At 53.1% G+C, this 20,134-nt stretch overlaps 1 protein-coding gene across 4 annotated transcripts in view; it reads left to right on the top strand.

Annotated features, from left to right (window-relative positions):
- PLCG1 (phospholipase C gamma 1) overlaps positions 1-20,134 on the top strand; it is a 36,971-nt gene that overhangs the window by 5,385 nt on the left and 11,452 nt on the right. For 3 of the 4 annotated variants that reach the window (XM_053199949.1, XM_027070093.2, XM_027070094.2), the window contains exons 3-10: positions 15,850-16,002; positions 16,118-16,211; positions 16,370-16,417; positions 18,915-18,999; positions 19,096-19,179; positions 19,403-19,437; positions 19,640-19,712; positions 19,816-19,917. In XM_053199949.1, coding sequence (XP_053055924.1) covers positions 15,850-16,002; positions 16,118-16,211; positions 16,370-16,417; positions 18,915-18,999; positions 19,096-19,179; positions 19,403-19,437; positions 19,640-19,712; positions 19,816-19,917 — 674 coding nt within the window. Of the gene's footprint in view, positions 1-11,426; positions 11,463-15,849; positions 16,003-16,117; positions 16,212-16,369; positions 16,418-18,914; positions 19,000-19,095; positions 19,180-19,402; positions 19,438-19,639; positions 19,713-19,815; positions 19,918-20,134 lie in introns of all 4 variants that reach the window. The other variant, XM_053199950.1, reaches the window with a different exon arrangement.

The raw sequence follows: 20,134 nt of genomic DNA, 5'->3' as shown, positions 1-20,134 counted from the left end.
CCTCTTAGAATGAGGAGCATTTATTCAATAAATGTTTGAACACCTCCTCTTTGCCCGTGCTAGGCACTAAAGGTGAATAACACATGGACTGTGCCATTGAGGAACTCCCACACTCTCAGAAGAGACAGAACTGGGAACATGTAATTATAACCGTGTATCCTGTGTACCATAATAAAGGTCTATACCAAGAGCTCGGCTAAGTGAGCTGGGGTTGAGAGGAGAGAGCCAGGGAACACTTCCCAGAGGAGGTGACCGGTGAGCTGAGCCTTGACTGATTGAAGAACTTGCCTGTGCCCACGCTGAGGCACTGGGGATCCTTATGTGGGGGTCGGGTATGCATTTAGTGTGGTAGAGGTAAGGCTGGGGGTGGTGGGGAGCAGTTCCGGGACAGCCACAGGGTGCCATGGTCATAGGTTACGCTCCGTCTTATAGGCCGTGCCTATCAGTAGAGGCTGAAGCAGGGCTGTCTTGCATTTTATCTGGGAGAAGTTGAGGGAAACCAGTGGAGCTGCTGCACTTTTCAGGAGAGAGCTGATGAGTGGGGGCAAGACTTCCTTGCTGAGGCAAGGCAGGGATACAGCAGTGGTGGACGGGAGGGGGTCTGGAGGGATGAGCTAGTGGAGCATAGTAGTTTATAATTTAGCATTTGGGTTCTGAACTCACACTACTTAGGCTGTGTAAGTAACTTGCTCTGTGACTTTGAGCTTGTGACTTTCTCTCTGGGGTCCTTGTCTACAAAAGAGGGTTATAGGAATAAGCTGCACTTGTCTCGTAAGGATATTGTGAACATTTGAGGAGAGTCTTCATGAAGTGTTTCACATGGAGTGTGGCACAGTGGGCGTTCTGACAAGGAGGAAGATGAGGATTAAGTTCCCCAGGAGGACCCAGTAGTGGAAGACAGCTAATGTACCTATTGTATTGAGGGTGTGGTGCCTGGCCACCAACCCCTTTGGTTTGGAGACCAGGGGGCCTACCCATTTTCTCTCTCCAAGCTCTCAGCAGCCCTGATGTTGTTAGGGCTCTTTCCTGCTGCCAACTTTTGCAAGGTGACAGGGTAGTTGGCTGAAAGCAGCTGCCTTGGTATCATATTGGCCTATTTCTGTGTGCCTAGTCCAGAGAAATACTATCTGAGCACATTGATTGGAGACCCGTGTTTTCTGGAAGTGCTTTAATGCTACCACCTGAATATAATAGGGCCTGTCTCTGCCTCTGCTGTCACTGTTCTTGTCAGTCTTTGTTAAGTCATGGCCTCTCTTCCCATTTTGTGCTTTTTCCTCTTATATGGCTTCAAAGAGGTCAGAGATGAATAAGTCAGAGGGAGGAAGTGAGGCCTAATGTCACAAAGGTCTGATATTAGGGGATAGGAGACTTTTTGCCCCCTCTCTATTTCCTTAGAACTGGAGAAGTCAGTGGCAACTTTGAGGAGAGTCCTGGGAGAAATGGGGGTGACAAAGGAAGAAGGGAATGTGCTGGTGCTCCGTGTAGAGTGCTCTGTTCGGAGAAGCATGGTGCCTGTGCTTCCCTAGAGGGAACTCTTTGAGAACAATAAGGGAACAGATGACAAGACTCTAGGCAGAGCCAAGGGTGTTGAGTGGCCTTGAGCAGCCATTGGTAATTGGGCTCCATATGACTGAAGATTTGTGGCTCAAGTCAGATTTGGGTTCGAGTCTCAGCTCTTCCTGTGACCTTGGGTAAGTTACTTTAACCTATCTGAAACTGATTTTCAGCTGTAAAAGTCACTTCCTCATAGAGCTGTATATTAGCAATAGTCAAATAAAGTTGCATATGAGAGTAGGAGATTTTATGTGAAAGTGCCCTGCATAGCATTTGGCACTTGTGGGCACTTAATAAGTATTTGTTTAGTATTCTTTCGCCTTAGCTAACTACAGAGCTCAAGTTCTTTCCACCACCAAGCATGGCCACTGGTGGCTGTTCTGAAAGCCTGGGCTACAGATCTGTTTCCTGCTTGTTTTCTTTGTTCCTTTTCTGAGTTTGTGCATGGAGGACTGGAGAATGAGGAAAATTGGGTATTTGAATAGTGCAGTGAGTTTATGGAGCATTTTCTTATCTGTGGTATTGTTTATGTGCCGCCACAGCTCATGTATCAATGGAGGGCAAGAATGGTTAGCCCTCTCTCATAGATGAGAAACCAGGGCCGCCAGGGTAAGGTGCAGCAAGTTCGTGGCAGTGCCGGGACCAGAGTGTAGGATCTCTGATTTCCACTACAGTATTCCGTTTATTTTTCCACTCTTGAGAAAATGACAAAAAGATAGACTATTCTGGAGGACCAACGTGTTTTTTAATGTGGACAGAGTGATCTGATCCACTCTGCCCTCTGGCCAGATGTGCTGTTGGACCAGCCCAGGCTTCTGGCCGAGGACAAACTGGACGTAGACCCTCCATCTAGATCATCTGCCACCTTCATCTTGCCATGGCACCTCCAGCAGACGCTTTCCCACACTCTTGGCTGGGGGTGAATATAGCAGGTGATGTGAGGTGGGGGCCAAAAAAGCCCTGCTCTGACTTGCTGTCACTGGCTCACGATGATGACTGCACCTCAGCCTCTGCAGGGAAATGAGGACCTGGGGCTCTGTGCTTGAGGTACTCTGAGAAGGGCCTCTCCTTGATGACAAGCTCAAATGCAAAGATTCATCCAGGTGTTCCTTCATTTGCCTGCCTAGCTGGTGTGTGTTAGGCCTGCTAACCTAGACGTGAGAACTGCAAACTCTGCCTTGTTCCCAGTGGTAGTAGGTCTCTAGGCCAGTGTGTTTTATCACTATAGCTACTCTGTCCTTAAAACAACAATAAAAAACCCCCAAACCCCAGCTTTCCTGGGCTCTTGTGACACACTGAACAAGCAAGGCAGCACCGTGCTTCCCTGGCTTTGGGCTCTGGCATTTGCTGACATGCCAAGCACCATGGGGTCCAGTAATAAATGTAAAGTTCGAGGTAGGTACAGCCAGAAAGACAGAAAAAATAATTGCAGGACCTGGGGAGTGCTGTGGAGGAAAGAAACCAGAGGCTGTTCTGTCAGTCAGGAGAGGTGAGAGTGTGTTCTGATAATGAGTAACCCCAGATCTCAGTTGCAGACAACAAGTGAGGCTCATTTTTCACTTCTACTATATGTGTGTGACCATGACAAGCTGCTCCACTGGTTCTCAGAGAATGGCCTCAGTGGCTCTGGGTCAGCCTCCTGGTGCAGGGCCCGAACGCTGGGCAAACCAGGCTGGAGAGGGCTTCGGAGACCAGAGGCTGGGGAAGAATTCATTTCTGTGTCTTGGCATGGGCAGTGGTGCAGGTGGCTCTGCTGTTGGGGCAGATAGACTGCTGCCCGTGTGGCCGTGCTCTCTGTAGTAAGGTGCCTTTGTGTTCAGAGTTGAGGTACCATAGCTGTGCCACTGCCTCATTGTTACCTCCCTGCTGTGCCCTCCTTGAGCTGCCCCTGAACCTATGATGTTGTGGCCATAGCTTCCTGCTGTTTTCCCGGAGGTAGGGCCTCTCATTGCCTCCTCGCCGATGCTCCTAGAGTCCTTTTGCTGGATATGCTGGCACCTCCACAGGGAGCCTTCAGGAGAGGGAGAGGAGGAGGAGAGGTAAAGAAGTGTGGGAAATGGGTCTTCCTTGAATACTCTGGGGTTGGGGGAAGAGGCAGTGAGAACATGGAGTTGGTTGCTTTGGAGGGGGCTGGGGTCCCAGGAGATGGGACTCTAAGAGTCTCTGCTTACCATTTTCACTTAGCTCTTAACATTCCCCTCCACCCCCCTTGTAACACTAGTTCCTTTCGAGGTGGTGCTTGGCTAGCCTTTAAGAGGCTGCAGTGGCTGTGTGCCCAGGCACAAGTACTAGCTCTCTCCCCCACTCATCACCTCCTAGGAACTGGGCCCATCCTGGGGGAAGCAGGGAGGGCTCCTTTTTATAGCCACATGTAGGCTTTGTGTATAGGCTCTGCTGCTTCCTTCCGGGCCCTTCCCGGTGTTGGCGGGTGGCCCTGGCTTCAGTAAGACTCAGGATGCAGAATAAATGGGTGGGGCTTTCTTCTGCAGAAGACTGGCATCTCCTTTGCTGAGCCCATGCCTGGCACAGAGGACTCTGGGGGTAGCAAGCAAGTAAAGGAGGTGACTTGGTCCTTGATCCTGGGACGCTTGCAATCTAGAACATGGAGAAAACCGTGAAAGCCCAGGGCCAGCAAGAGGCAATTTGTACCTAAGGCATTATAGGCTGAACCCAAGGGTCCAGACACAGTCAGCTTCCTCTGTAGCAGCCCATCTTGCCCTGGTGGAGTCCCTCCTCCTGCTGGCTGGCATGCCAGCATTGGTTAGAGAATCTGTACAAAGGCTATGCGGTGCCTGGGAGCAAGGCGTGGGCACGGTGAAGAGTGGGCGGTCTGACGGAAGCTCCAAGCCCTGGCAGTGAACACTGACCAGACTGGTGAGGGGCCGGGCCACAGCAAGTTTGACCACTTGTTTGTGTGAGATCTAATTCTAACTCAGTAGGGGTGGGCCGTTCACTTTGGGGTTGGCTTCCTGTTTTCTTGGACACCTGGAGATATGGCTGAGCTGAGGGAAGTGGTTGTTTAAGGGATGGCCCCAGGTCACAGTGTCCTTGGCTTGGCCTTGTCTGTGGGGGGAGTAGGGCATTGACCACACTGGGCCTTTGGCTGTGAAGGTGTGGGTGTGTGGTGGGTAAATTCTAACCCCACAGGATTGAGTGACTTTAGCCTCAGGCCCAAGAGTGTGTGTCTGAGTTCATGGAGTGACTAACCCTGGGAAGGAGAAGAGGAGCTGGCCACAGGTTCCAAAGGCTTTTCAGCCTGCTTGGGGGCAGGAGTTCAGCAGTGGGGTTGGCAGTGGTGGGGCGCGGGGGGTGATAGATTCTCTGAGGCTCTGCAGACCACTTCCCCCAATTCCAGCTAATTTTCCTCCACTTGTTGGGAGGCAACTTTCCTCTTCCTACCCTAGTCACTTCCTCTACCCAAAGAAGTAGCAATTGAGTATAATGTGCCTGTTGGCCTTTCTTGGAAGCTCTCAGCATATCCACTGAGGAGGTTAGAAAGGGTAACATATGTCACTTTGTCCAGGACTTTACTCAGGGCCCCTTGAGACCAGCAGTGAAATACAGAGAGTATCCCCTCCAGTGACCAGAGAATGCCTGGTGCCTGAACCATTTCCACAAGGATGTCCTAGTCCCTGGCCTGAGAACTGGCCCACAGTGGGAGGATGAGACTCTGCAGGCTGGGGTGGGAGGCAGCGAGGAGCCTTTAGGGGAGGTGAGGCCAGAAGCCGTCTTAAGTGGGTAGAACTAGGAAATTAAAATCAGGAGGGGGAGGTCCCAAGGTAGCCATTCCTGTTGACCAGCCCCTAGCTGGGCTTCCTGGGGAGGCAGTGAGTTCCCGTCACCTTGGAGTGAGGTCAGAGGCTAGAAAATGCCTCAAGGCCTTGCCTGCCCAGGAAGTAAAAGGAGGACAAGAAGAGTGCCTTGGCTTGGTCTGGCATGGCCCAGAGGGAGTGTGGCCAGATGCTGAGGAGAGGCTGGCTCAAACAGGAGAGCCTAGTGGGGTGCTCAGAAGAGGGTGTCTGGGCGAGCAGGCCTTGCCTTCATGACTTCTTTCATTACTTAGTACATTTCCAACCTCCTGGTCAAGGTTGACTCTGCTGGGGGTTTAAGGGCTAGCCCCCTACCTCCCTTCCACCCCGCTTCCCCCAAGAAGGAATAGGGCTTGTGTGGTAACACGGAAAGCAAAGAGGCAGGGAGCCAGGGCTGGCATGGAGCTTCACAAGGAGCTCCGCAGAGGAGGCCACTGCTGTCCCCCTCCCATCTGCCCTCCCACCTCAGCCCCTGTGGTTTGGATCCCCAGTCAGAGGCCCCTGTTGTTTCCTTGGGGGAGGGAGGCCTGGATTTTTTTGTCTTCCAAGGCATTCCATTTCCTGCTAGGCCCTGGGGACTAAAAGTTGACAGGCACAATCCATGCCCTCACGGAGCTCACACTCCATTGGAGAAGACAAAACACGCATAGGATTCCTACTCATCTAGGTGCTTGGTAAACATTGTTGTGATAATAAATAAAGCTAGTAGGGCTTGTCCAAGGATTAGGTTGCAGGTGTTGAGAGAAAAGGAAGTGCTAAGAATGGTTCCAATGTTTCTAGTTCTTGTATCTGTTGGGAGGTGATGCTGTTAGCTGACCCATGAGGTGTGACAGGAGGCCTGGGTTTTGGTGAGAGAAATGTTGAAGAGTGTTTTTGGGCTTGAGGGGTTTACTTTGAGTTGTTTTTGAGGTGAGCACGTGGAAATGGCAAGTAGTAGTTGGACCGAAGGGTCTGAAGCTTAGAGGTGAGGACCGTGGTGTCTGTAAGAGGAGGAACTGAAATCTGCGCATCAATAACTGGGAAAAGGTAGAACATTGGGAGAGGAGAGGACCTTGGCCTCAGCCTTGAGAAAAGCCAGTGTTTAATGCGGATAGGCCTGAAGCCCAAGAAGAAGGGGGAAACTCAGGAGAAGTTATGAAGGAGAAGCCAGGGGCAGAGCTCCAAGCAGGAGGCAGGCTGTGGTCAACCTTGTTGACTGCTCTGAGGGTCAGGAAAGAGGACGATGGAAAAGTGACTTAAACTCAGTGCTCTGGTTCTCCTGGTGGCCTGAATATACTAGGGGGAACAGTTCATTGGACTTTTGAGGTGCTGGACAGTTATGGGACCTGGCCCTGCTGGGCCCTCAGCTTCTTCTGTAGCTGGGGCCTGGCAGACACAAGACCTCTAGAAAAAAACTTGGACAGAATCAGCCTGTGGTGGTGGCACAGGTCAGAGTTTACAGGACCTCTGCTTGGGGGGCTGACCCATGGGCTGCCTGGGGAGTTATTTAGGTCTGGATAGGAAAGTTGGAGCAAGCCCTTGTCCATAGTGCAGCTTTCCCCTGTTGTGGCATTGAAGGCCAGTGTAGGCCTGCTGTCCCTTACCCTCTTCCATGAAACTGAATGCCCACTCCCACCTCCAACATCCGAACTGCTTCACTGATGCCTTGGCTTCCATGATCCCCTCTGCCTGACACAGACAGATCAGCCCTTCAGACCTGCCTTCTACAGAGCAGTCTGAGAAGTCCCTGAGAGCCCTGCTCACTTTCTCTGTGCTGTCAACACCACAGACATCTCCCTGTTGTTCCATCTTTGCACGACCTTACAGTTATCTGCTTCCACATCTGTTTCCGCCATCAGCCAGGGGCTTTTCTGAAGGGCAGGAACTCAAGTGCCTTATTGATCTTTGTTTACCCAGGACTCAACCCAGGCCCTGATACTGAGTAGATAGGTGTCTAATACTTGTTTGATTAGATGATGGAATGAATGAATAAGCATAATAGGCAACTGCTCAGCTCTCTCCCAGCTTTGAGTTCTCTGGGTGGGGCCTCCTTTCCTTTCCTTCCTTTGTGGCCTAGGCATGGTGTTCCCATCTCTGACATCGATGGGATTAGTCTAGCATTATAGGCAAGAGGCTGCCTGTCTGGGTGGTGTGAAAGCTATGGGCCATGCAGAGGGTCCTAGTTCTGCCATGAACCACCATGCGACCAGCATAAGACCCTTTGGAACCTCCATTTTCTCATTGCTCCAAAGAGGAGATTCATCTAGAATCTAGACTTTGGATGATTCATGTGCTGGCAAGGATCCTTTACAGCTGTAACCTGAAGCAGTTAGTACATATGGGTTCAAGGTCCCATGTAGGAGGACCCTGCAGACCTCCATCCAGCTGTCTGAATGGCCTTTTCCTGTTTATCAAGGTGGGAGAGGGCCCAGACACCGAGTCAGACCTGGCTGCCCTTCTCAGTCAGGTGTTTGGGGAGGAGTGACTGATGAAACCCCAGCCAGAAGCAGAGGCTAAACTCTGCCCTGGTACATCCTGGACTCCCAGATTCAACCAGGGTTTCCTTGTGTACACCCTGGGAAGGGGCTGTGGCCTCTTTCCCCTGCTACTCTGGTTTGAAAGCAGCTGCTGCACAGGAATGGGAAGAGATAAGCCCCATCCTCACCTTTTCTTTGTTGAGTGACCCTGTGGCCCCAAGTTTCCGAGCCTCAAACCTTGTCTGTAAAATGGAGGTAGATAGCTACCACCCCTCCCCCCCCCCCCCCCAATCCCCACTTTTGACTTCCTCTCTGGTGGGAGCTGGGAGCTGCTTCTGACTGTTTCTGTTGGAAAGTAAGAGGGGGAAGGTCACAGTCTCAGAACAGAGGGGATTGGGGGATCTGAGGGGAACTCTCCTTCCAGTGGCCTTGAGCAGCGTGGTGACTGCTGGCCCATTCCATGCCCCCTGCTTCCAGCTTTGTCAGGTGTTTTTCCCACCTGTGCCTAGGTTCTGTCCTTGCCTCCCTTCCAGGCACCTCCATCCTTCCCCTTCGGAGGTCTGCAGGCTGTGAAAGCTGTATCTTCTAGTTACAGCTGTCTGGGGGCAGAGTGTCTTTGTCTCTGGCTCCCTCTGAAGGGGGCTCTGGACTGCAGTGCCTGCCCTATCCTTGGGGCGCTGCACGGGAACTTGTGTAGGGGTGACAGAAGTAGGGGGCCAGGAATTGGGCACAGAGCAGTTGCTTCCCCTCGTGGCTTCCTTCCTCCATCTTGGCATCCTCTGAAAGAGAAGGGTCCGTTCCATTTGTGTTTCCATTTGTGTTCCCTCTCCCTGCATGTGTAGTTTCTTTAGAGGGTAATGAAAGAGGGGGTGGGGTGGGGGCAACTGGGAATGGCCCATTTGTGTACCCCAGGCTGTACTTGGAAGGGCTAATGATGGAAGAGCATTTGGGGGGAAGATTTTTTTTTTAAAGATTTTATTTTTAAGTAATCTCTACAGTCAGTGCAGTGCTAAAACTTATGACCCTGAGGTCAAGAGTCACATGTTGTACTGAATGAACCAGGTGCCCCACTGGGGGAGATTGTCCATCTCTCTGGACTTGCTCTTCTGAATCTCCTGGTGGCCTTGGCTTAGAGCCAAGGAGGGCAGAGTGCTGAGGGAGCCCTGCTTTTTCTGTTCCTCAGAGCTCCACTAGCTTCCTGTGGTTCCCATCAGCTGCAGCAACCTTTGTGTAGGGACTTCCCAGTATTTCCAGATAGCACTGGCCCCCAGGGGCCATGTCTCCCCCCTCCTTCCCAACTGTGACCACTCCTTCTTTCTTCTATCCCAGTAGTAAACCTCACCAACTTCTGTATTTGCATATTGGTTGTAGCTCCTCTGCCTCTGTTGCCCCACTGCACCACCTCTTCCAGGAAGCCATCCCTGATACCATCTTGGAGCATCTTTGGTCTTTGCTGCCTTTGTTAGATAACGAGCTTTGGAGTCTAACTCATGTGTTAATTCTTGCTCCTTAGCACTCTGTAAACATTTTGAGTCCTCCTAGGACCTAGGTTTTGGGAATGGAAAGAGCCAAATGTAGTATCTTCTTTGGGGAGCTAGCTCGCAGCCAGTGACCTCGGTACCTGGAAGCACTAGACAGTGTGACAAGAGTGGCAGAGCACTGGGTATGCCACTGGATTGGGCCTGATGGAGAGAAGGTGGGCCTGGCATGTGCAGAAGCTTGGAGGGAGGATTGTGGGCTGAGAGCTGATGGGCTGGGGTCCTTGCAGTTTGCTGCTTTGATTGGACCTGGCCCGTTTGGAGGAGGGTTGGACTTTCCCCAGCTTCCCCCAGCGCCCTCTGCAGGCTAGGCACACAGGCCTGGAGGAGATCTGGAAGTCCACATACCATGGGTGGGAGTAATGAAAACCCCCAGACCTGACCAGATAACATTCACTTACCTCTTTCAAGCTCTCTGGATTTGGAAAAACAAACAAACAAAACGTTCATACTTACCATGAGTTGTAATTCTTATAAATTGCAAAATGTGTGTGTGTATAATATATTTCTATATGAATAATTTCTGCAGTTTCATCAATTAGCTTGCCTTGTAAAAGGAAAAATATTTCACTGAAAGCATGTTTCATATCCAGAAATTTGTGATATGGGCCACTTCCTTCTGTTTTTTTTGTTGTGCTGGTGTTCTTGGCCATATGTTCATCATTTGGGGGGTTTAATTTTCAGTATGTCCTTCTGTCTCTTTCTGGTGAGATCACTTTGGTGTCTCTTATTGACATCTCATAGTAGCCCAATGAAGAAGGGGCCAGTAGTGGTGATCCCAATTTGCAGGTGAGAAAAATGAGGCCCAGAGGTGGGGCTGTGCCTCCTGCCTGCCTTTCCAGTGTTTGGTGTTCATGATCCTTCTCTGTACATCCTCCTTGCCCGATGGGTGGTTAATTGACCAGTAGGTTTGGAGGACCTCTATCTTTGTAGGGCTGTTTGGAAAGTGGCTTCACTGGGGGCAGGGGACGTTAGGATACTGGTTCTTGACCAAGAATCTTGGGTCTAATTTAGAATCTTGGATTTGATGCTGGGCTCCCTTCTCCCTGTCCCAGGGCCTACCATGGGTAGAATGAAATCTGCTATGGATCAGGATTGGCTGGTTCTCCTGGGCCATATTCATTAAGATACCCTGATAAAGGTTTGGTGCCTCCCCGCCCTTCCCCCTCCCCTCCATACCCTTTCTCTTCTCTATTGTTCCTGTACTGGGCAAGAGGAGGGCTGGTGGGGCACTTGTGGCTCCACCTGATGTCTGGGAGGGGTTGGGGAGCAGGATTCTAAGACCGGAAGCAGCTCTTCCCTCAGAAGAGCCTAGCATAGACAGGTCCTCTATGGTCATTGTCTTCAACCCCTTCTCAGGCTGCAAACTGGCTGCCTGTCATTTAGCTTGTCCCCTTCATGGCACCCTCTCCTCTCCTCATGCAGTAGATTGGGTGCTGTCCCAGAGTTAGGGACCTACTTTCCCACAGAGGCAAGTTCTAAGCTGGCCCTGAGAGCAGCAACAGTACTCTTTGTTGTTTGTCTAGCTACCCACCTCTCAAAGTGCATGGGATCAGTTCTGGGGCTCAGATGAGGAAACTGAGGCTCTTAAAGGGAAAGTGACTGCCATTACTGGTATGTCCAGAAGGCAGTTGCTCTTCAAGCCTGCCTGACCCAGCCATTCAGCATTGAGTAACTGCTGGTCTTTAGTCTCTGTGGCAAGGAGTCTGTCCCTGGGCCAAAAGATGAGAGAAGGGCGGGGGTTTCCTTGTCTGGTCATGCAAGCTTTGGTTTTGCAGATTCAGTCTTGTGGCATTCTGCCTCAATGCTTAGAGCTGGCCCCTGCCACCAGGCAACGAGCCTGTTTCCTTCTGCATAAAAATCAATCCAAGGTTGGGGTGGTCAAGGCAGGTCAAGGTTGAGTCTCCTCTGTGAATATCTTAAAGTCATAGTCTGTTTGCATGTGATGGTCAATTGGCTGTCCTAACAAAAACCTTCATTTTATCCATGGTCTGCCAGAGAGGAGAGCAGACTGAAGCCCAGCTATACGCTTGGAAACAGGATTTGAAAATTGATCTTTGTGATTTCAGATCTGTTTGTCTCCCATTCTGATGCCACACCATAGGGTACATATGCCTCAGACTCTTGATGAGTGTGCAGGTGGGGTGCTGTGGCTGCTGTGGCTGCAGGGACTGCAGGCTCAAGAAGCAGCTCCTGGCTTAGAGCATGTCTGCGTGCACTGATCTGAACTTTGGTCCCAGGAGCCCCACTCCTCCATGGTGCCCCATCCCCGTGAACTCCTTTTTTGAGCTAGGGAAATGGCTGCTTGTATTCTTTTCCTTTGGCCGAGGCAGCTGCGGCCTAGCTTTACCTCTCCTAGGTCTGGGTTCACTCCCAGCAAAGCCCTGGCAGATGGCTGCATTGGTTTCCCCTGCTGCTGGCCCCTTGGACTCCATGTTAACACATTAGGCACATAGGCAGGCAGGGGTCAAAGCTCCTTCAGACTCACTGGGATCATTGGTTCCTGGCAAAGCCCTTACTGCAACACTGTGAGGTAAGAAGAATTGCCAGTTTACTAATGGGGAAACCAAGGCCGAAAGAGTGAGGGCCTGCCCAGGGCTGCAATTTAAGACCTGTGTGGTTCTCCTCTGCTAGGTGTGGGCAAGCCTTCAGGAAGGGGATGGTCAGGGCAGGCTTTCCTGAGGGAGTGGGAGGAGGCAGATTGCCACAGGACCCCCAGGCTTCTGCCCGGAGTTCCAGGCAGCCTGGCCATCAGAAGATCCTCAGCCCGCAGAGCTGGCATGTGATGCCAGTCCCTGGCCCAGGTGCAGGTTACCCCAAAGCCTCTCTGGAGAAGGGTTAGTCTCTATATCTTCGTGAGGATGTGTGGGTGATTAAATGCCCGGGATAGTTTTATCTTGTTACTGTCCACCACAGCCATGCTTGGAGTGGTGATACTCATGCAATTCCTAAAGCATGGGCCTCAGGAACCTGGTCCTCCAGCACACCATGCCTCTGGACAGGCTGAGCTTGGCCACATTGTGCTGATGGAACCCCAGGCCCTCTCAGGTTGGAGTGAGCTGGAAGATGGGCCTTTGTCATTGGTGAAAGCCCTACACTCTCTTGTGCCACACAGCAGCAGGCTGGCCTGGCCACAGTCCCCCTGGTTGTGAGATCCTGCCCCCGTCCTGTCTCACTTCCTTGTTTCCAGCCTACCGAGGGCCTCTCAGTACCCTTGCTTTTCTTTTCCCCAGTGTTCCTTGAACATTGTTTTCCCATGGTTGTGAGTGGGTGATGAGTGCTGGGTCATGGGTCTCTGGAAGCAGGGTGCTACTCTCCTGCTCTTCCAAGTAGTTCTCCTCTCCTCTCCAAGCTCCCAGGTCCTGGGAGGGTCTCTGTCCTTGCCCTTCCTGTTCTACTGCAGTTCTGACCCAGACAGCTGGGGTGGCTCGGCCTCCCCCTCCCCCCAACTAAGGCAGAGGCCATGCCTGTCCCAGGGAGTCTCCTCGCCTGATGGCAGTCCCTGGGGGACCAGTCCTGGCTCTCTTAGGAAAGGAGACCCTTTCTGTGTTTGTCTGGGAGGCAGGAGGATGGGAAGTGGGGTTGGGAGGTGACATAGGATATGACTTTTAAGAACGTAGTAGAGCATCTCACCAGGCGTTACATCCTTTTTAGCCTGCTGTTGCCTTGATGCACTTGGAAGGCATCAGGACCAGGCTGGCACTTCCTTATGTGGGGGAAGTATAAGGGATCAAGTGTGGCTAAGCGGGAGCTGGGGAGACTTGGACACCTGGCCTGGAGCTGCTCTGTAGCTGCTCGGCCTCCCTGGGTCTTGTCTTAGGAGCCCATTCTGCCTCCAGCCTAGTCTCAGGGGAATGTGCCCAGGAGCACAGGACAGGACAGAAGTTCTCCTGGGCCTGCTGGCAGTGTGTGTGTGTGTGTGTGCGTGCTTGCGTGTGCATGCACATGTGCTCGTGCACCCACACAGGGCTCCATGAGGCCTGGCCCCAAGCTTTTAACTGACCCTCTAGCTGCCTGCCGAGCAGTAGGCACGTCCTGGACTACTTCTAGTGATAGGTGGGCAGCTGAGAGGAAGGGCCCAGGCTGTGGAGCATGCAGGCCCTGGCATAGATGCATTTGTGTGTGTGAGGTTGTGTGCCTTTGTGAGAGGTGTGGGAGGGAATGACAGCAGCTCTGCACCGGAAAAATGTGCTGGTTTCTGTTTCAAAGGGCAGGGTTTGTGGTTATTCTGCAGTTTCTGATCTGGGCATTTCCCCTGTTCAGCTCCTCCTTCCATCCTTGGCAACTATCTTCTCAGGCTGGGTTTTTGTGACTCAGTTCCCCCCACCCTCCCTGTTTCTACCTGAGTGTAACTCCTTGTTTCTAAACCCTCCCCCGCTTTTTGTGGCCCCTTCCCCCACCCGTGTGCCTGCTTTTTTCATTTGTTCATTCAGTCCTTCAGCAAGCCTGGCCTAGGGGGAGATGAGGAATGTTCTCTCTCTCCCTCCTCTCTCTCTCTCTCTCTCTCTCTCTCTCTCTCTCTCTCTCTCTCTCTCTCTCTGTCACACACACACACGTATTGCCACGAGGAGTCATGGGTGTGATTGCTGTAGGATTCCAAGTTGGGTCTTTGGAGGGAGACGATGGAGCCTGGGAGGTAGACAGTCCATCCTACGGACTGGGACGCAATGGGTGATAGGAAGCACTGGCCATTCTTGCGCTTGGTCCAGCTGAGTTTAGATGGAGCAGAAAAGATGGGAGGGAAGAAGCTGGGGGTGTAAATCACTGGGCCCCACCAAGAAGGGCCTTGAAGGCCAGAGAAGGAGCATGTTCTCCTCAGTGAGCAACTTTGGGAAGGATCAGAACAATGTTATTTTAAGGATTCAGAAAACTTAGGAAGGGTGGCTCATGGGTAAAGAGGACTTGGGGGTGAGGGCAGGGGTTTCAGCAGGAGGACCAGGCCTAAGGGGTTGATGAAGGCAAGGGAGCAGGGAGTGAGGTCCAGGTAGAACCAGTAATGCTGTGATGGGAGCAGCTGGGGTTGGGGCTAGAAGCAGTGCCTCTATTTCAGGTGGGATAGATGAGGCACACCTGTGGCTGGAAGGGGAGGAAGAGGGCCCGGTTCTGGACCCCTTAGGGCATTCAGCCAGAGTGGTGTACAGTTGGAGCTGGGAGGGCACTGGGGTGGACCATAGTGTGCTAGAGCTACTCCGGGCTCCAGATCTTCTGGGCCAGTCTGGGTTGAGAGCATTTGAAGGGGCTGTAGTGCCAGGGCAGTGCTCAGGGAGAGTCCTCTCTGGTGGTAAGCCAGGCTTCTTCTGTTTGAAGAGATCTTCCCTAAAGCCGTCTCTATCTGGCTTGGAAAGTCTGCCCTCTCCAGGGTCGCAGCCAGCACCGGGCGATCATGTGGGTGTGTGGTGGGAGGCAGCCCTTCTCTGTGCTGCGCAGTGCTAGGGCCCTCTCCAGGCCTGGGGCTAGAACCTGTGCCCCAAGCATACTTTGGTGAGGGAGCAGAGGAAGGGAGCTTGCATTGAATGAGCTCCGGTGTGCCACATACAGGGCTGGGCAGTTTTGGCTCTTAGGACTTTTGATCTTACTAGCACCCTCACTGTTACTTGTTACCTGTGTTAACAGATGAAACAGTGGGGTCAGAGCGTTTGTCATTGTGCTGAGGTCACACAGCTGGTGGGAGGTAGAGCTGGGATTCTAGTCCAGGCAGTCTGATCCCAGAGTCCATGTATGTTTTTCTACCACCCTGTTTACTAGAGAAATTCAGTCAAGCCCTTGGCCTTATATATGGTAAAACTGAGACTGGAAGAAGTTAAATGAGTCACTTGGCATCATCTCTCTTATTAGTGGCTGAGGCAGGTTGTCTCCCATTCAGGCCCCTGTGCTTCCCCGATGTGTACTGTGTCAGGGCAGGGGAGCACCAAGGCCCTTTGACAGTCAGGATGGGGAAACATCCCTTTGGATACCCACTGCCAGGCCTCTTGCTGAGACTTGCTTGGGCATGTCTTTAGGTGGTGAGCCTTTTCAGGGGTACATCAGTCCCCTGGGCCTGATCCCTCATTTCTCCCATGGATCCTGAGACAATTTGGGTCTTCCTAGCCCTGCCCTGGGACTTTACAGTTTGGTTTGTGTGTTTTGTATCAGGAAATGGTCCTCACAGAAGAACAGCCTTAGTCCCCATTTCTCTCTCTTAGAGTCCAGCTTTTTTCCAGGTCAGAGTGACCTGCCTACATTCTCAGCAAGGGAAGGTACGCAGGATGGGGCTGTCTGCTCCCTCAGACAGCTCAGCTTTTAGTAGAGGCCTGTCCTTAGGCTTAGCCCAACTCTCTTTTACCACCTAGTGGGACTGTGAGCATTCCTGGCTCTGCCCCTGGACAGGGTGTCTCTCTTTGTCATTCTTCCCTGAGGGAGAGTATGGGAATGAGTGAGGAAACCAGGCTGCCCTCATTTTGGTGTGGACTCAGAGACCCCAGCCTGATCTTGGTCTCTTCTCTGTCTTCCTAGTTGACATTCGAGAAATCAAGGAGATCCGCCCAGGGAAGACCTCACGGGATTTTGATCGCTACCAAGAGGATCCTGCTTTCCGAACAGACCAGTCACACTGCTTTGTCATACTGTATGGGATGGAGTTCCGCCTGAAGACCCTGAGCCTGCAAGGTAGGAGTCCAGGGTCTGGAGGAGGTGTAGGGGGTAGTTAGAGGGAATATCTACTGGCTCCTGGCTCGGCAGGAAGTATGTGTCCTCAGTTCAGCTTTTTACCCCTTGATCACAGCTACATCTGAGGATGAAGTGAACATGTGGATCAAGGGGTTAACTTGGCTGATGGAAGATACATTGCAGGCGGCCACACCTCTGCAGATTGAAAGGTAAGAACCACCCCTGATGTGGTTAGGGTTGGAGGCATTAGGTTCTAGGGAGCAGAGGCAGGGACACAGGCCTTTGTGTGCCCGGACACTGCCTACTGACTTCCCCAGAACTAGTCTGGCTGGAGAAGTGTTCTCACTTCAGGCTTCTCTCCCTCTAGGTGGCTGAGGAAGCAGTTCTATTCGGTGGATCGGAATCGTGAGGATCGGTAGGTTTTGAGCTGTGCCTGTAGCCCAGCAGGTGGTTTGGGGCAGCCAGAACAGTAGCCATGTCTCTGAGCAGCTGCTGGAGAACCAGAGGACCCAGGGAGGCCTGCCTTTAGCAGAGCTGGGGGGCAGGCGAGTGGTTCTGGCACAAGTAACTTCCTGCAGTAAGCCCTCTAATGGCCTTGGTGCAGGCTGGTGAGAGAGGCCAGGGACTATAAGCTGTGTGCCCTGCCACTGGGGACAGAGACAGGACATGGAGAACTGGCTCTGGGTGTCCTACAGAGAGGGTCAGGGGCCTGTAGTGTGTAAGGGGGTGCCTTCTGAAGCTCATGCCTTTGAAGCTGTCCTGTGACAGAGGGGCCAAGGAGAGGTGGAGGACAGAGATCAGGTCATGGTAAGGGCATTTGACTGCTGCTGTGAAAGAGCTGGAAAACCACAGAGGGTTTTGAAGGGAGGCATCTGGTGACCTGACTTGAGTTGCACAGGAATGCTGGTGCCTCTGAAGAGTCCAGGGCAGGGCAGAGCCGGAGAGCTTGGCCAGGGAGCCGCTTCAGCACTCCAGGTAGAAGATGAGAGAGTTTGAGTGGGCGGGGGGAAGGAAGCGGTTGGATTTGGGCTCTAATGTTTTATTTTTTTTTAAGTTTGTTTATTTTGAGAGAGAAAGAGGGAGAGAGAATCCTAAGCAGGCTCCGCGCTGTTAGCGCAGACCCCGACATGGGGCTCGGTCTCAAAAACCCTGAGATCGTGACCCGAGCTGAGATTAAGAGTTGGATGTTTAACTGACTGAGCCAGCCAGGCGCCCCTGAGCTCTGCTGTATTTTGAAGATAGAATCCAATAGAATTTCCTACCATTGATTTTGGCATGCAAAAGAAAGAGGAGTCCAGGATAACAGTAAGCTTTTTGGCTGGAGCATCTGAAAAGGTGGGGTTGCCATTGACTGAAATGGGGAAGGCCATGGGAGGAGCACATTTGAGGAGCTTACGGGTTCATTTGGGGTGTATTAAGTTTTATGATGCCCTTAGATGTCCAGGTAGAGCCATGGAGTTGGCAGGAGTGAGTTTAAGGGAGAAGTTGGGGCAGGAGATGTTACCTCAGGAGTATAGAGATGTTTCTTCTACAAGCCATGAGGCTGGAGATCACCTGAGGTGGGGGGTGGGGGTAAGCATAGCCCGTAAAGGGAAGAGGGCTAGCATCTGATCCCAGGCTGCTCGGACACTGGGGATTTGAGAGGTGAAGAGGTGCTGGCCAAGGGAAGTAGCAACTCGTGAGGTAAGAGGAAAACCTGGCCGGGGGTGGGGTGGGGTGGGGTGGAGTTTTGGAAGCCTGGGGAGGAGGGAATGGTCGGCTGTGCCAGGCCTTGTCAAGTGTGTTGAAGACAGAGAGGTGCCCTTTGGACTTGACAGCACAGAGGTTGTTGGTGACCTTGAGGAGTGGAGAAGCGAGTTCAGGGAAGGAAAGGGAGTGTGGATGGCTCCTTCAAGGTGTTGCTGTGAAGGGGAGCAGAGAAGGGGGTGGTAGCTGGAGAGGTTAGCTGGGTCAAGACAAGTGTTTTGGTCAGAGAGATAGCTTGCTTCGCTTGTAATGCTAATGGCAAAGAGTCCACAGAGGGAAAGCTTGGTGATGCAGCAAGTTTCCTAACCTGCAAAGCAAGGACCCTGACAGTCTCCCTCCTGGTGACTGGGGGTCAGAGATGAGCCGGTGCCTGCAGAGAGCAGGCACTTGCTCAACAGCACTTGCCAGCACCAGCTAAGACCACTCAGTACAGAGGTGGATCCTGGAAGGAAGTTTTGCTGCTGCCTGCCAGGCTCCTGAGCAGGAGGAGGAGGGGAAAGCCCCCCTTTCCCCCATCTTTTCCATTCTGCTGCCAGGGCCCAGCAGTGTCCCCTATCCCCAAATCCTGGGCCCCGGAGGGCAGGGACACTTTCCCGTCAGACCCCAGGAGAGTGCCCAGTCACCAGCAGTGGTAGTTCACTGAGCAGGCCCTCCCCCGCCCCTGCTACCGCCACCAGTTCTGGGTATTGAGGCACAAACTCCCAGCATTCCAGGGTGACTGGGGAGGAATCACTGTTGAGCTGCCCCTCACAGGGAATATGTGAGCAAGCTGTGCGGGGCCTGGAAGTTCAGCAGGGGGAGGCTGCCTCCCTGTGTTCTGGGTGGACCAACAGCCTCTGGGAGAACCTGGGGGACTAGAGGTACAGGCTTGAGTGCCTGACACCTAAAGATTGGCTCCCCTCCCCCATCCTGACCCACCTCCCTGGGCCTGTTTGCTCCTTTCTTGCCAGAATCATGACCTTTTTCTTTGCTCAGATGAGGAAACTGAGGCCCAGAGAAAGGAGGGGACTTCTCTTGGTCACCCCAAGGGTTCTGATTTAGTCTCCCCATCAGAAACATAGGTCCAAGGGTAGTGCTTACCTGTCCAACCCCAGGTGGACTCAGCCCATAGGTCAGAGGTCATGAGAGGTTGGGTGATGCCACTGGGGATGTCTCTCTTTCCTCAGTATATCAGCCAAGGACCTGAAGAACATGCTGTCCCAGGTCAACTACCGGGTCCCCAACATGCGCTTCCTCCGAGAGCGTCTGACGGTAGGGAATTCTCAGGCCATCCACAGGCAGGCAGTGGGGGCAGCCCGGGAGCCTCTTGCTGTGGGCCTGACCGGAGCCCTGTCCTGTGCCATGCAGGACCTGGAGCAGCGCAGCAGTGACATCACCTATGGGCAGTTTGCTCAGCTGTACCGCAGCCTCATGTACAGCGCCCAGAAGACGGTGCATGAGCCACCTGCCCTCTGCCCCTGCTTTCCCACCCCAGCCCCCGCCCTGCTTGCCTCAGCCCTGCTGCCCCGCTTGAGGGCTTTTGGGTGCCATTTCTCCAGCTCTTCTCCTCTTGAGGCCCACCCCTGTCTGTTGCCCCAGCCTTTCTTCCTGAAAGCCCTTTTCCCACGTGGCCTCCCCAGGGGCTCTCACTCTGACCAGGTTCTGTCTCCTGCAGATGGACCTCCCCTTCTTGGAAGCCAGTGCCCTGAGGTTTGGTTTGAAGTGGGGCGGTAGGGTTCTCCCCTGGTCCCTCCCCGTATAGGTGGGAGGCATTGGGAGGGGGTGAGCCATGCGGGACCCTTTGGGGCAGCTGTGCTGGCTGGGAGCTGGGCTCTGCCTTCCGAGGGGCCCCTCACTGTCTGTGGGCTGTGCCAGCCAGCTGGCTGCCAGGTACTTTCCTTCTTCCCCACAGGGCGGTGGAACGGCCGGAGCTCTGTCGCGTGTCCCTTCCTGAGTTCCAGCAGTTCCTCCTCGAGTACCAGGGGGTATGGCTGGGCTCGGCGGTGCCAGGGTGCCTGGCTGGGGGGTAGGGACTGGGCTCGTCACGGGCCGCGTCTCGTGCGCTCCTCACCACCCCACCCCCACCAGGAGCTGTGGGCCATCGACCGGCTTCAGGTGCAAGAATTTATGCTCAGCTTTCTCCGAGACCCCTTGCGAGAGATTGAAGAGCCGTACTTCTTCCTGGATGAGGTGAGCCCTGCCTTTTACTCGCCAGAATGGGGGTTGCAGACCAGAAGCCCACCCGGGTCCCAGGAGCCAGATTCTCCTTAGGGGTGCTAGCTACCTCGTTCCCCTTACCCCCCCCCCCCCCCAACACACACTGGTTTCCTGGCCCACCACAGTAGACCGTGAGCATCCTCTCCTTCCCACCACTGCCATGCCAGCAGATTGGGGTAGGGGCTCACTC

Source organism: Acinonyx jubatus, chromosome A3, assembly GCF_027475565.1.
Source record: "Acinonyx jubatus isolate Ajub_Pintada_27869175 chromosome A3, VMU_Ajub_asm_v1.0, whole genome shotgun sequence".
Lineage (NCBI taxonomy): Eukaryota > Metazoa > Chordata > Mammalia > Carnivora > Felidae > Acinonyx > Acinonyx jubatus.
The sequence above is the reverse complement of the archived record's forward strand: the minus strand, read 5'-3'. Positions and strand labels throughout refer to the sequence as shown.